We start from the raw sequence: 12459 nt of genomic DNA, 5'->3' as shown, positions 1-12459 counted from the left end.
AGCTCCATTTTTCAATGGAAAGCGGCTCTTGGGTGCCAGGAGGGATTCATGTAGAGCCACCTGCCTCTCACGGTCATGCATGCGACATAACGCAGCTCTTACAGAACCCAACAGTGTAATCTTTCATTGCTGCCACTGTTGGTGAAAGTGTTGCTTTTAGGATTCACCGGGACATCTGATTATTGAGCAGATTCTCGGGGTCATTGATAGATAGCTCCGAAACGCTCTTCCAAATTACCACAAGGAAGGTTTTTGTGCAATTTTTCTCTATTTCATAAATAAGCCCCACAATTACAAATGTTCTGGGAAAAATCAAATACTTATGATAAAATACTGTGCGCCAATAATGATGAAGACACTGCTTGTGTCGAAAAGCGTCGGCCGGAGGATTTGTCGATTGTGAGGGAGACGGTTGGGACATCACCTGTGGAGTTGAACGGCTGGTTCCGGGGACGCCCAAATTCAATCATCTTTAAAACCTGCTATTATTGTCTACTTTGTAGACCACTTCATATGGTGAGAGACCACCCCTATCCCCGTCTTATATGTTTTAGTACAGTAAATAATAGGTATTGCACCATTGGAGGTTTTTTATCTTTTCTTCTTGGGCACTGATTGTGGAGAGGAAGACCAGAGGCACATAGAATCCTGACTGGTAGAATTCCAACTCCCCCCAAAAGCGTGATTGTCTACTCCTAAAAAAGTAGACTCATCTTTAGGTACAAGACCAACCAAAAGAATTTAATTAATTGAATTTGCCATACACATACATAATGCACTATGAATGTTTGTTTATGTGTTTTTTTTGAGCGCCTCTGGATTCTAATGGCATTCTTTTGACCAAAATGTTATGGGAAGCTGAGTAGTTGCAGAGCCGGATTAAGGGGGTCATTCCGAGTTGATCGCACGAAGCTACTTTATTCAGCCCTTGCGATCAACTAGACGCCGCCTATGGGGGAGTGTATTTTTGCTTAGCAAGGCTGCGAATGCTTGTGCAGCACTGCTATGCAAAAAAAGGTTTTGAGCAAAAGAAGACCAGGGTCAGACTTACTTACCCCGTGTAACGGATCCAGCGATGAAGGTTCCGGAATTGACGACAGACATCCGCCCTCCAAACCCCTGGACACGCCGGCGTTCGCCTCAACACGCCTTGAAAGCGCTCAGTTGACGCCCCGGAATGCCTCCCGCCTATCAGTCTTCTTGCGATCTCCACTGCGATCACTTATTCTGCTGGCGGCGTCGCTGCCCGGACACGCGTGCGCAATGCGGCCACCGTGCATGCGCAGTTCCGACCCGTTCGCACCGCTGCGACAAACTGCAGCGCGCGAACGGGTCAGAATGACCCCCTAAGAGTCAATCTGCTGGTTTGGGGCTAAATTTCCTCTCTACATTTGTCCTAATTGGTTACCATAATTTGCGCCCCTCAGTTGCCATTAGACCGTAGATAGGAGTCTGGGTTGCCTGCTGTAGGATCTGTCTCTGAGTGGTGGGAACATTACAGTGGGTGGAGGTGATTTTGTGTCAGTAAATGCAATGTTTTATACAACGTGGATTTTTTCCCCCTCTTAGAGTGAAGAATGGGTTTTGCTGAGGATAAGTTCTTGGAGTACCTGAGACATAACATGATACTTCTGGAGGCTATAAATATCAATGAGATGTTATTCCACCTGTCTGGATGCCTAACCAAACCTACTGAGGTAATGCAAAGCAATATAAAGCCTATAATAAAGTAATCAGGGGTGACTTTATAATTCACTTGTGTACAGGTGAGACCCGGCCCATTTAACAAAAGCCTATGAATAACTGTGCTGCAATTCTGAATCATTTTTGCGTTGCGTGTCGGAACTGGCCAAACGTGAAAGACTTTGGTGCAGATTGGACAGTTTATCAAGTATTGCAATGGAAAGCTGTTACTCCATATGGTTCCAAAAAGTCCTTTATGTACAGATGCGGCGAATACGAGTCACATGGGACTTGGTGCACCAAGAAGGGCTATTTGGATATTAAATAATGGCCTCACCTAATGGTAAAAATTAGATAAATTAAATCAGACTGGCCGATAGTTCAGGACTCTACACAAGTGCGGAATTATGTGGGGAAAAGGAGGCGATCACGGTCGCAGGAACATTCCGACTGATAAATTGGGGGCACAATACTACTGTTAGTAGCAATAAAGCATGAAACATAGGATTACAAAACATTATTTCTCTGACGTCCTAAGTGGATGCTGGGGACTCCGTCAGGACCATGGGGAATAGCGGCTCCGCAGGAGACAGGGCACAAAATTAAAAGTTTGACCACTAGGTGGTGTGCACTGGCTCCTCCCCCTATGACCCTCCTCCAAGCCTCAGTTAGGTTTTTGTGCCCGGCCGAGAAGGGTGCAATCTAGGTGGCTCTCCTAAAGAGCTGCTTAGAATAAAAGTTTGTTAGGTTTTTTATTTTCAGTGAGTCCTGCTGGCAACAGGCTCACTGCAACGCGGGACTAAGGGGAGAAGAAGCGAACTCACCTGCGTGCAGGATGGATTGGCTTCTTAGGCTACTGGACACTAGCTCCAGAGGGACGATCACAGGTACAGCCTGGATGGGTCACCGGAGCCGCGCCGCCGGCCCCCTTACAGATGCTGAAGAGAGAAGAGGTCCAGAAATCGGCGGCTGAAGACTTCCCAGTCTTCTTAAGGTAGCGCACAGCACTGCAGCTGTGCGCCATTGCTCTCAGCACACTTCACACCGCGGTCACTGAGGGTGCAGGGCGCTGGGGGGGGGGCGCCCTGGGCAGCAATGTAATTACCTTTACTGGCTAAAAATACATCACATATAGCCCCTGGGCTATATGGATGTATTTAACCCCTGCCAGGATTACAGAAAAAACCGGGAGAAGAGCCCGCCGTGAAGGGGGCGGGGCCTATCTCCTCAGCACACAGCGCCATTTTTCCCACACAGATCCGCTGGTGGGAAGGCTCCCAGGCTCTCCCCTGCACTGCACTACAGAAACAGGGTTAAAACAGAGAGGGGGGGCATTTTTTGGCGATATTATTATATATTAAGCTGCTATAAGGGAAAACACTTACTATAAGGTTGTCCCTGTATAATTATAGCGCTTTGGTGTGTGCTGGCAAACTCTCCCTCTGTCTCCCCAAAGGGCTAGTGGGGTCCTGTCCTCTATCAGAGCATTCCCTGTGTGTGTGCTGTGTGTCGGTACGTGTGTGTCGACAGGTATGAGGACGATGTTGGTGTGGAGGCGGAGCAATTGCCTGTAATGGGATGTCACCCCCTAGGGAGTCGACACCGGAATGGATGGCTTTATTTATGGAATTACGTGATAGTGTCAACACGCTACAAGGTCGGTTGACGATATGAGACGGCCGGCAAACCAATTAGTACCTGTCCAGGCGTCTCAAACACCGTCAGGGGCTTTAAAACGCCCATTACCTCAGTCGGTCGACAGACACGGACACTGACTCCAGTGTCGACGGTGAAGAAACAAACGTATTTTCCAGTAGGGCCACACGTTACATAATCACGGCAATGAAGGAGGCGTTACATATTTCTGATACTACAAGTACCACAAAAATGGGTATTATGTGGGGTGTGAAAAAACTACCTGTAGTTTTTCCTGAATCAGATGAATTGATTGAAGTGTGTGATGAAGCGTGGGTTACCCCCGATAGGAAGTTGCTAATTTCAGAGAAGTTATTGGCATTATACCCTTTCCCGCCAGAGGTTAGGGCGCGCTGGGAAACACCCTCTAGGGTAGATAAAGCGCTCACACGCTTATCAAAACAAGTGGCGTTACCGTCTCCTGATACGGCCGCCCTCAAAGATCCAGCTGATAGGAGGCTGGAAAATACTCTAAAAAGTATATACACACATACTGATGTTATACTGCGACCAGCAATCGCCCCAGCATGGATGTGCAGTGCTGGGGGGGTTTGGTCGGAATCTCTGACTGGAAATATTGATACCCTGAATAGCGACAATATTTTATTGACTATAGAGCATTTAAAGGATGCATTTTCTTTATATGCGAGATGCACAGAGGGATATTTGCACTCTGGCATCAAGGGTAAGTGCGCTGTCCATTTCTGCCAGAAGAAGTTTATGGACGCGACAGTGGTCAGGTGATGCGGATTCCAAGCGGCATATGGAAGTTTGCCGTATAAAGGGGAGGAATTATTTGGGGTCGGTCTATCGGACTTGGTGGCCACGGCAACAGCCGGAAAATCCACCTTTTTTACCTCAGGTCACCTCCCAACAGAAAAAGACACCGTCTTTTCAGCCTCAGTCCTTTCGTTCTCATAAGAACAAGCGGGCAAAAGGCCATTCATATCTGCCCGAGGCAAAGGAAAGGGTAAGAGACTGCAGCAAGCAGCTCCTTCCCAGGAGCAGAAGCACTCCCCCGCTTCTGAAAAGTCCTCAGGATGTCGCTGGGGCCTTACAAGCGGACTCAGGTCCGGTGGGGGGGTCGTCTCAAGAATTTCAGCGCGCAGTGGGCTCACTCGCAAGTCGACCCCTGGATCCTGCAGGTAGTATCACAGGGGTACAGATTGGAATTCGAGACGTCTCTTCCTCGCAGATTCCTGAAGTCTGCTTTACCAACATCTCCCTCCGACAGGGAGACGGTGTTGGAAGCTATTCACAAGCTGTATTCCCAGCAAGTAATAGTCAAGGTACCCCTACTACAACAAGGAAAGGGGTATTATTCCACGCTATTTGTGGTACCGAAGCCGGACGGCTCGGTGAGAACTATTCTAAGTCTGAAATCTTTTGAACACTTACATACAAAGGTTCAAGTTCAAGATGAAATCACTCAGAGCAGTGATAGCGAATCTGGAAGAAGGGGACTTTATGGTGTCCTTGGACATCAAGGATGCTTACCTCCATGTCCCAATTTGCCCTTCAAACCAAGGGTACCTCAGGTTCGTGGTACAAAACTGTCACTATCCGTTTCAGACGTTGCCGTTTGGATTGTCCACGGCACCCCGGGTCTTTACCAAGGTAATGGCCGAAATGATGATTCTTCTTCGAAGAAAAGGCGTATTAATTATCCCTTACTTGGACGATCTCCTGATAAGGGCAAGATCCAGAGAACAGTTAGAGGCCGGTGTAGCACTAACCCAAGTAGTGCTGCAACAGCACGGGTGGATTCTAAATTTTCCAAAATCCCAGCTGAGCCCGACGACACGTCTGCTGTTCCTAGGGATGATTCTGGACACAGTTCAGAAAAAGGTTTTTCTCCCGGAGGAGAAAGCCAGGGAGTTATCCGAGCTAGTCAGGAACCTCCTAAAACCAGGAAAAGTGTCAGTGCATCAATGCACAAGAGTCCTGGGTAAATGATGGCTTCTTACGAAGCGATTCCATTCGGCAGATTCCACGCAAGAACCTTTCAGTGGGATCTGCTGGACAAATGGTCCGGATCGCATCTTCAGATGCATCAGCGGATAGCCCCGTCTCCATGGACAAGGGGGTCTCTTCTGTGGTGGTTGCAGAGTGCTCACCTTTTTGGAGGGCCGCAGATTCGGCATTCAGGACTGGGTCCTGGTGACCACGGATGCCAGCCTGAGAGGCTGGGGAGCAGTCACACAGGGAAGAAATTTCCAGGGAGTGTGGTCAAGCCTGGAGACTTCACTTCACATAAATATACTGGAGCTAAGGGCAATTTACAATGCTCTAAGCCTGGCAAGACCTCTGCTTCAGGGTCAGCCGGTGTTGATCCAGTAGGGCAACACCACGGCAGTCGCCCACGTAAACAGACAGGGCGACACAAGAAGCAGGAGGGCAATGGCAGAAGCTGCAAGGATTTTTCACTGGGCAGAAAATCATGTGATAGCACTGTCAGCAGTGTTCATTCCGGGAGTGGACAACTGGGAAGCAGACTTCCTCAGCAGACACGATCACCACCCGGGAGAGTGGGGACTTTATCCAGAAGTCTTCCACACGATTGTGAACCGTTGGGAAAAACCAAAGGTGGACATGATGGCGTCCCGCCTCAACAAAAAACTGGACAGGTATTGCGCCAGGTCAAGAGACCCTCAGGCAATAGCTGTGGACACGTTGGTAACACCATGGGTGTACCAGTCAATGTATGTGTTCCCCCCTCTGCCTCTCATACCCAAGGTACTGAGAATTATAAGGCGAAGGGGAGTAAGAACGATACTCGTGGCTCCGGATTTGCCAAGAAAGACTTGGTACCCGGAACTTCAAGAGATGCGCACGGAGGATCCGTGCACTCTACCTCTAGACTTACCGCGGCTGCGTTTGACGGCATGGCGGTTGAACGCCGGATCCTGAAGGAGAGGGCTCCGACGGAGGAATTTCAACTGGGTCGATTCCTACATTTCCTGCAAACAGGATTGTCTATGGGCCTCAAATTGGGGTCCATTAAGGTTCAAATTTCGGCCCTTTCGATTTTCTTCCAGAAAGAATTGGCTTCAGTTCCTGAAGTCCAAGCTTTTGTCAAAGGAGTACTACATATACAGCCCCCGTTGTGCCTCCAGTGGCACCGTGGGATCTCAATGTAGTTTTGGGATTCCTCAAATCCCATTGGTTTGAGCCACTCAAATCGGTGGATTTGAAATATCTTACATGGAAAGTGACCATGCTACTGGCCCTGGCTTCGGCCAGGAGAGTGTCAGAATTGGCGGCTTTTTCGTACAAAAGCCATATCTGATTTTCCATTGGGACAGGGCAGAACTGCGGACGCGTCCTCAGTTTCTCCCTAAGGTGGTATCAGCGTTTCACCTGAACCAACCTATTGGGTGCCTGCGGCTTCTAGCGACTTGGAGGACTCCAAGTTGTTCGACGTTGTCAGAGCCTTAAAAATATATATATATATATTTCAAGGACGGCTGGAGTCAGAAAGTCTGACTCGCTGTTTATACTGTATGCACCCAACAAGCTGGGTGTTCCTGCGTCTAAGCAGACGATTGCTCGTTGGATTTGTAGCACAATTCAAGTTGCGCATTCTGTGGCAGGGCCTGCCACAGCCAAAATCTGTAAATGCCCACTCCACAAGGAAGGTGGGCTCACCTTGGGCGGCTGCCCGAGGGGTCTCGGCATTACAACGCTGCCGAGCAGCTACGTGGTCAGGGGAGAACACGTTTGTAAAATTCTATAAATTTGATACCCTGGCTAAGGAGGACCTGGAGTTCTCTCATTCGGTGCTGCAGAGTCATCCGCACTCTCCCGCCCGTTTGGGAGCTTTGGTATAATCCCCATGGTCCTGACGGAGTCCCCAGCATCCACTTAGGACGTCAGAGAAAATAAGAATTTACTTACCGATAATTCTATTTCTCGTAGTCCGTAGTGGATGCTGGGCGCCCATCCCAAGTGCGGATTGTCTGCAATACTTGTACATAGTTATTGTTACAAAAATCGGGTTATTATTGTTGGAAGCCATCTTTTCAGAGGCTCCTCTGTTATCATGCTGTTAACTGGGTTCAGATCTCAAGTTGTACAGTGTGATTGGTGTGGCTGGTATGAGTCTTACCCGGGATTCAAAATCCTTCCTTATTGTGTACGCTCGTCCGGGCACAGTATCCTAACTGAGGCTTGGAGGAGGGTCATAGGGGGAGGAGCCAGTGCACACCACCTGATCCTAAAGCTTTTATTATTGTGCCCTGTCTCCTGCGGAGCCGCTATTCCCCATGGTCCTGACGGAGTCCCCAGCATCCACTACGGACTACGAGAAATAGAATTATCGGTAAGTAAATTCTTATTTTCTATGAAAGAGAGGAACTGACGATATTTACATTTCCAGAGACCCCACTTTGTACATTTTGTTCTCTGTTCCTTTAAGATAGTGTTTGGAGGCCACAATGGTGGAAAACCTCATTCTGTTACATTCTTTAATGAAGAATGTGTCATACGTTGTAACATGTAATTTACATGTTTTACAGGAGAAACTAAAGAGGATTGTGAATAACGAAGGTAATAGCAACACATTGCTTGAGTTTGTCAATGACCTGAGGAAGAGAGATGACTGGGTAAATCACTTAATACGCGCTCTGCGAAGATGCGAGCTCTATGACCTAGCCCATCGCTTTCAGGAGATATATAACTCATATCGTAAGTATATGTATATTTTAATGTTCTAGTGCAAGTTCTGTTCTCCTCTGTATACAGACTTAGGAGGTCATTCCGAGTTGATGGCTCGCTAGCTACTTTTTGCAGCCGTGCAAACGCATAGTCACTGCCCACTGTTGAGTGTATATTTGCTGTGCAAGCGTGCGATCGCATGTGCAGTTTCTGAGTTGCTCAGAACTTACTCAGCCCTTGCGATCACTTCAGCCTGTCCGGGCCCGGAATTGACGACACACCCGCCCTGCAAACGCTTGGACACGCCTGCGTTTTTCCAAACGCTCCCAGAAAACGGTCAGTTGACACCCATAAACGCCCTCTTCCTGTCAATCTCCTTGCGATCGGCTGTGCGAATGGATTCTTCATACAATCCATCGCCCAGCAACGATCCGCTTTGTACCCGTACGACGCACCTGCGCATTGCGGTGACCTGATCGTTGCGCTGCGAAAAACGGCAGCGTGCGAACGGGTCGGAATGACCCCCTTAGTCACATACAGTATACAAGTGTCATATATCAAATTACTCAGCACGGTCTTCCTGTGCATCCTAAACACATCGCGTTGCGACTAAGATACCTTTTCAGCAAAAAAAGGCGCCTGACATTAGCAAAGTTGCATGGGACCTGGCGGCTTCCTCGCTTTGTGGCGTATTGAGGCTGGATGTATGGGGACACATCTGTAAAGGATAAATTGCACTAAAACCACATTTCCGAAACCACCACAAATAGTGCTGATAAGGAAAGACAGGTTGATGTTTGGTTTCAGAGGTTGAAACACACATTTGCTAACCGGTGATTTAGGGTTTTTTTCATATTAATTTTCAAATATTGATAAATGTGCGTTTTGGCCCTAGATTTACAAAATCGATATTGAGCAATTTTCATCTATTTTAAAACAAACAGAATCGACTTTTAGTAAATTCCCCCCATCCTGAGATTCGATCATGAAACCAGAAGGTTTTACCTCAGAGCGGGGGGGAGGAAGGGGATTTGGTGTGGGGCAATTCTGAATCAATCAGATATGTAATACTTGGACTGGGATGCCGCTGGATCCCCACCACACATCTCTACTGTAATCTCACAGGTTTTACACACTGAGAACAGGTAGAGATTATGGGGGGGATAGCCAATTATCCCCGGTAAAACATCGAGTTCGGACTTTTTTCCGATGTTTCACCGAGATTTTTTTTTTTTTTTACAGGCTATCCAGATGGATCACCTGTAAAAAAAATACCCTTCTCCCGAAAACACACAGGTTCAGTGATACCTGTGTGTTTTCGTGTGAAACCGTGAAAACGGGGATGTTTCCGGGGATTCTGTTTCGCCTGCCGAAAACAAAATCCCTGATAAGCCGGCGCGTGCCACGGCTTATCTGCGCTAATTAGCTAGCCCCCGGCGGAACATTTAGCCCCGGTAAATTACCGGGGCTAATTGGATATCCCCTTATGTGCTGTAGCCTCAATAGACGTCGTTTCATTGCTGTTCAGTTGAGTTTTAGATTCAGTATGTGAAAGCTCCACCTTAAAGCATTTAAAAGGGCAATAAACTGAAAAACTACCAATTTAAAAAGTTATTTAACAATCACAAAATATCGTTCTCTTTTCAGGACCCCTTCCTTCTCCTTCCTCTCTTCCATCCCGTTCCCATCAACAGCCACCACCCTATCAACCAGAAGCTTCGCAGCGTAACCTCAGTCTCCCACCTCAGTTACAGCCGATACCCCCGGTCCCACAACCTGGGCCTTCTCGGAGTCTCAATCCGATCCAGACTAGGCAAGAGACAGCACGGAGCCGCCCATCACCAGACCAGCCACAGGAGTCACCAGTCATACCTGGGGCATCTCATGAGTCCTTTCCACCATCACAGAGCAGGATTCCCCTCAGTGACTCCCCATCCACTCCACTCAGCAGGAAGATGACAGAAGATAATACAGCTAGAGTGCCAGTTCCTGAGACGGAACCTTTTCAGGCTGCACCCCCGGAGGACAGTGATGAGCCTTTAAGTGGGGTATGTTGTTTGGCCTCTTAAAAATATCCATTTGCGTCATTTTTGCCCTGACTATGGGCCTAATTCAGACCCGAACGCTGTTGTGCAAAAACGCACAGCGGCCGATTATCGAACGACTGCACATGCATACGGATCGTAATGCGTAGGCGCGAGGCCAAACTGCAAAAAAATACTGCGTTTTTTTATCGCTAGGCTAACGCAGGCTGACTGACAGGAAGCGGACGTTTGGGGGTGGTAACTGCCCATTTTCTGGGAGTGTCAGGAAAAACGCAGGCATTCCCAAGCGTTTTCAGGGAGGGTGTACGACGTCCGCTCCGGCCCTGATCAGCCTGTTTCTTTCACACTGTAGGAGTAGGTCCTGGGCTGTGCACAGACTGGAAGAATCATTTGATGGTGAGTGAGTTGCGAACGGATTTGCAGCTGACTGACATTTGCAAAGCTTTTTGCACGGCGTACGCAGACTTGCACGGGGCGGGTAGTCACTCTGGCTGGGCCGCGACTATCCAATCGCAAACCTCTGCAATTTCACAGAGGTGCGATCAGGTCTGAATTAGACCTATGGATCGTTAGATATTTTCCCATTCACCAGTCAAGAACATTTTTATATTAATGCCGTCGATGACATCATTAAATCTGGTTCTGCTTCTCTCCCAACAATTCTGTATTTCTCATTACATCCTCTGTAGATGGCGACTCGGGAAGTGCCGGCTTCCAGAAATCCTCCTCAGGGTAATCATAGTTTGTCACCGAACTTGGCAGACATTATTCCGCAACAGACATCTAGACAAGAGACCTCTGAGGATTCATCTGCGGCGCAGGTTATATTCCATTATTCACTGGATGTCACAGACGTTGTGCCTCAGCTAGACTTCAGCCTAATTACCAAACATCTGGCTAATTCCCAAACACCTGCTGTATCAGCTCATATAGGAGAGATATATAGTACCAATTACTCTTTGTTGGTGCGGGGACTAGCAAACATTTATACCAATAAAACACAACACAACTCCTCCCACCATGTGACACAGTAATCTGGGCAGGTCTAGGGACTCACAAAATATGCTTCTTAGTAAATACTAGTGAAACTTGCCCCCAAACATTTCTACAAGCTAAATCGGGACAATATATGCCCCACCTTCATCCAGATAAACCGCCTCCCCGATCCGCCCCCCAAATGCTCACTTTTGGTGAAACTCCTCCCACTTTAGTGTAAGATCCATCCTTTTTTTATTTCTGCGACTTGGGACCGCCCGTGCCGAAGTTGAGATACTGTAGTTGGGAGATATGCATACAGCTTTCCTTGCCCCCACCTATTACTATTACATTTCCTTGATTTAAAATTTCAATGATCTTAAAATGGTTGGAAAAGAGACAACAGATACTGTATATTCTAGATTACACGGATGTTAGACATTAAATTGGAGTCATGTGACTCTCGACATACGACCATGCACTTTTTTATAATGTCGCAGACAATGTTCCCTTTAAGGGAGTAATTCAGATCCGATCGCAGCAGCAAATTTGTTAGCTAATGGGCAGAACCATGGGGGTCATTCCGAGTTGATCGCTAGCTGCCGTTGTTCGCTGCGTAGCGATCAGTTAAAAAACTGCAAAACTGCGCATGCGTATGCACCGCAATGCACACGCGCGGTGTACTGGTACAAAGAGCATCGTGGTTTTGCGCAGGTTCTAGCGATGCTTTCAGTCGCACAGCCGATCGCAAGGAGATTGACTGGAAGTGGTAGTTTCTGGATGTCAACTGACCGTTTTCTGGGAGTGTTTGGAAAAACGCAGGCGTGGCCGGGCGTTTGCTGGGTGGGTATCTGATGTCATTACCGTGTCACTCGTCGCAGCAATCATCGCACAGGATAAGTAACTACAGGTCTGGTCTTGTTCTGCACAAAATGTGTTTGCAGCCGCTCGGCTGCACAGGCGTTCGCACTCCTGCAAAACGAAAATACACTCCCCCGTGGGCGGCGACTATGCGTTTGCACGGCTGCTAAAAGTAGCTAGCGAGCGATCAACTCGGAATGAGGGCCCATGTGCACTGCAGGTGGGGCAGATATAACGTGCAGAGAGAGTTAGATTTGGGTGGGTTATATTGTTTCTGTGCAGGGTAAATACTGGCTGCTTTATTTTTACACTGCAATTTAGATTTCAGTTTGAACACACCTTACCCAAATCTAATGGGGGGGTACACACGGAGAGATCCGTGTTTAAAATCTAAGCAATCTGACTAGATTGCTTAGACTTTAAGCACGGATCTGCCGTGTGTATGCCCCCCAGCGATAGCGATGCACAGCCCCGTGCATGCAGGCTCAATCTAGCGGGTCGCTTACTTCACCGCTGTGTGAAGTAAGCGGCCCACCGTCCGTCT

At 48.0% G+C, this 12459-nt stretch overlaps 1 protein-coding gene across 3 annotated transcripts in view; it reads left to right on the top strand.

Annotated features, from left to right (window-relative positions):
* Positions 1-12459, top strand: part of MAVS (mitochondrial antiviral signaling protein) — a 116845-nt gene that overhangs the window by 87375 nt on the left and 17011 nt on the right. For all 3 annotated transcript variants that reach the window (XM_063925327.1, XM_063925325.1, XM_063925326.1), the window contains 4 exons: positions 1570-1697; positions 7896-8064; positions 9682-10082; positions 10769-10900. In XM_063925327.1, the coding sequence (XP_063781397.1) occupies positions 1578-1697; positions 7896-8064; positions 9682-10082; positions 10769-10900 (822 nt within the window). In that variant the 5' untranslated portion in view covers positions 1570-1577. The remainder of the gene's footprint in view (positions 1-1569; positions 1698-7895; positions 8065-9681; positions 10083-10768; positions 10901-12459) is intronic.

Source organism: Pseudophryne corroboree, chromosome 1 (assembly GCF_028390025.1).
Source record: "Pseudophryne corroboree isolate aPseCor3 chromosome 1, aPseCor3.hap2, whole genome shotgun sequence".
NCBI classification, from domain to species: Eukaryota; Metazoa; Chordata; class Amphibia; order Anura; family Myobatrachidae; genus Pseudophryne; species Pseudophryne corroboree.
Note: the sequence above shows the minus strand (reverse complement) of the source record. Positions and strands in the feature narration are given on the sequence as shown.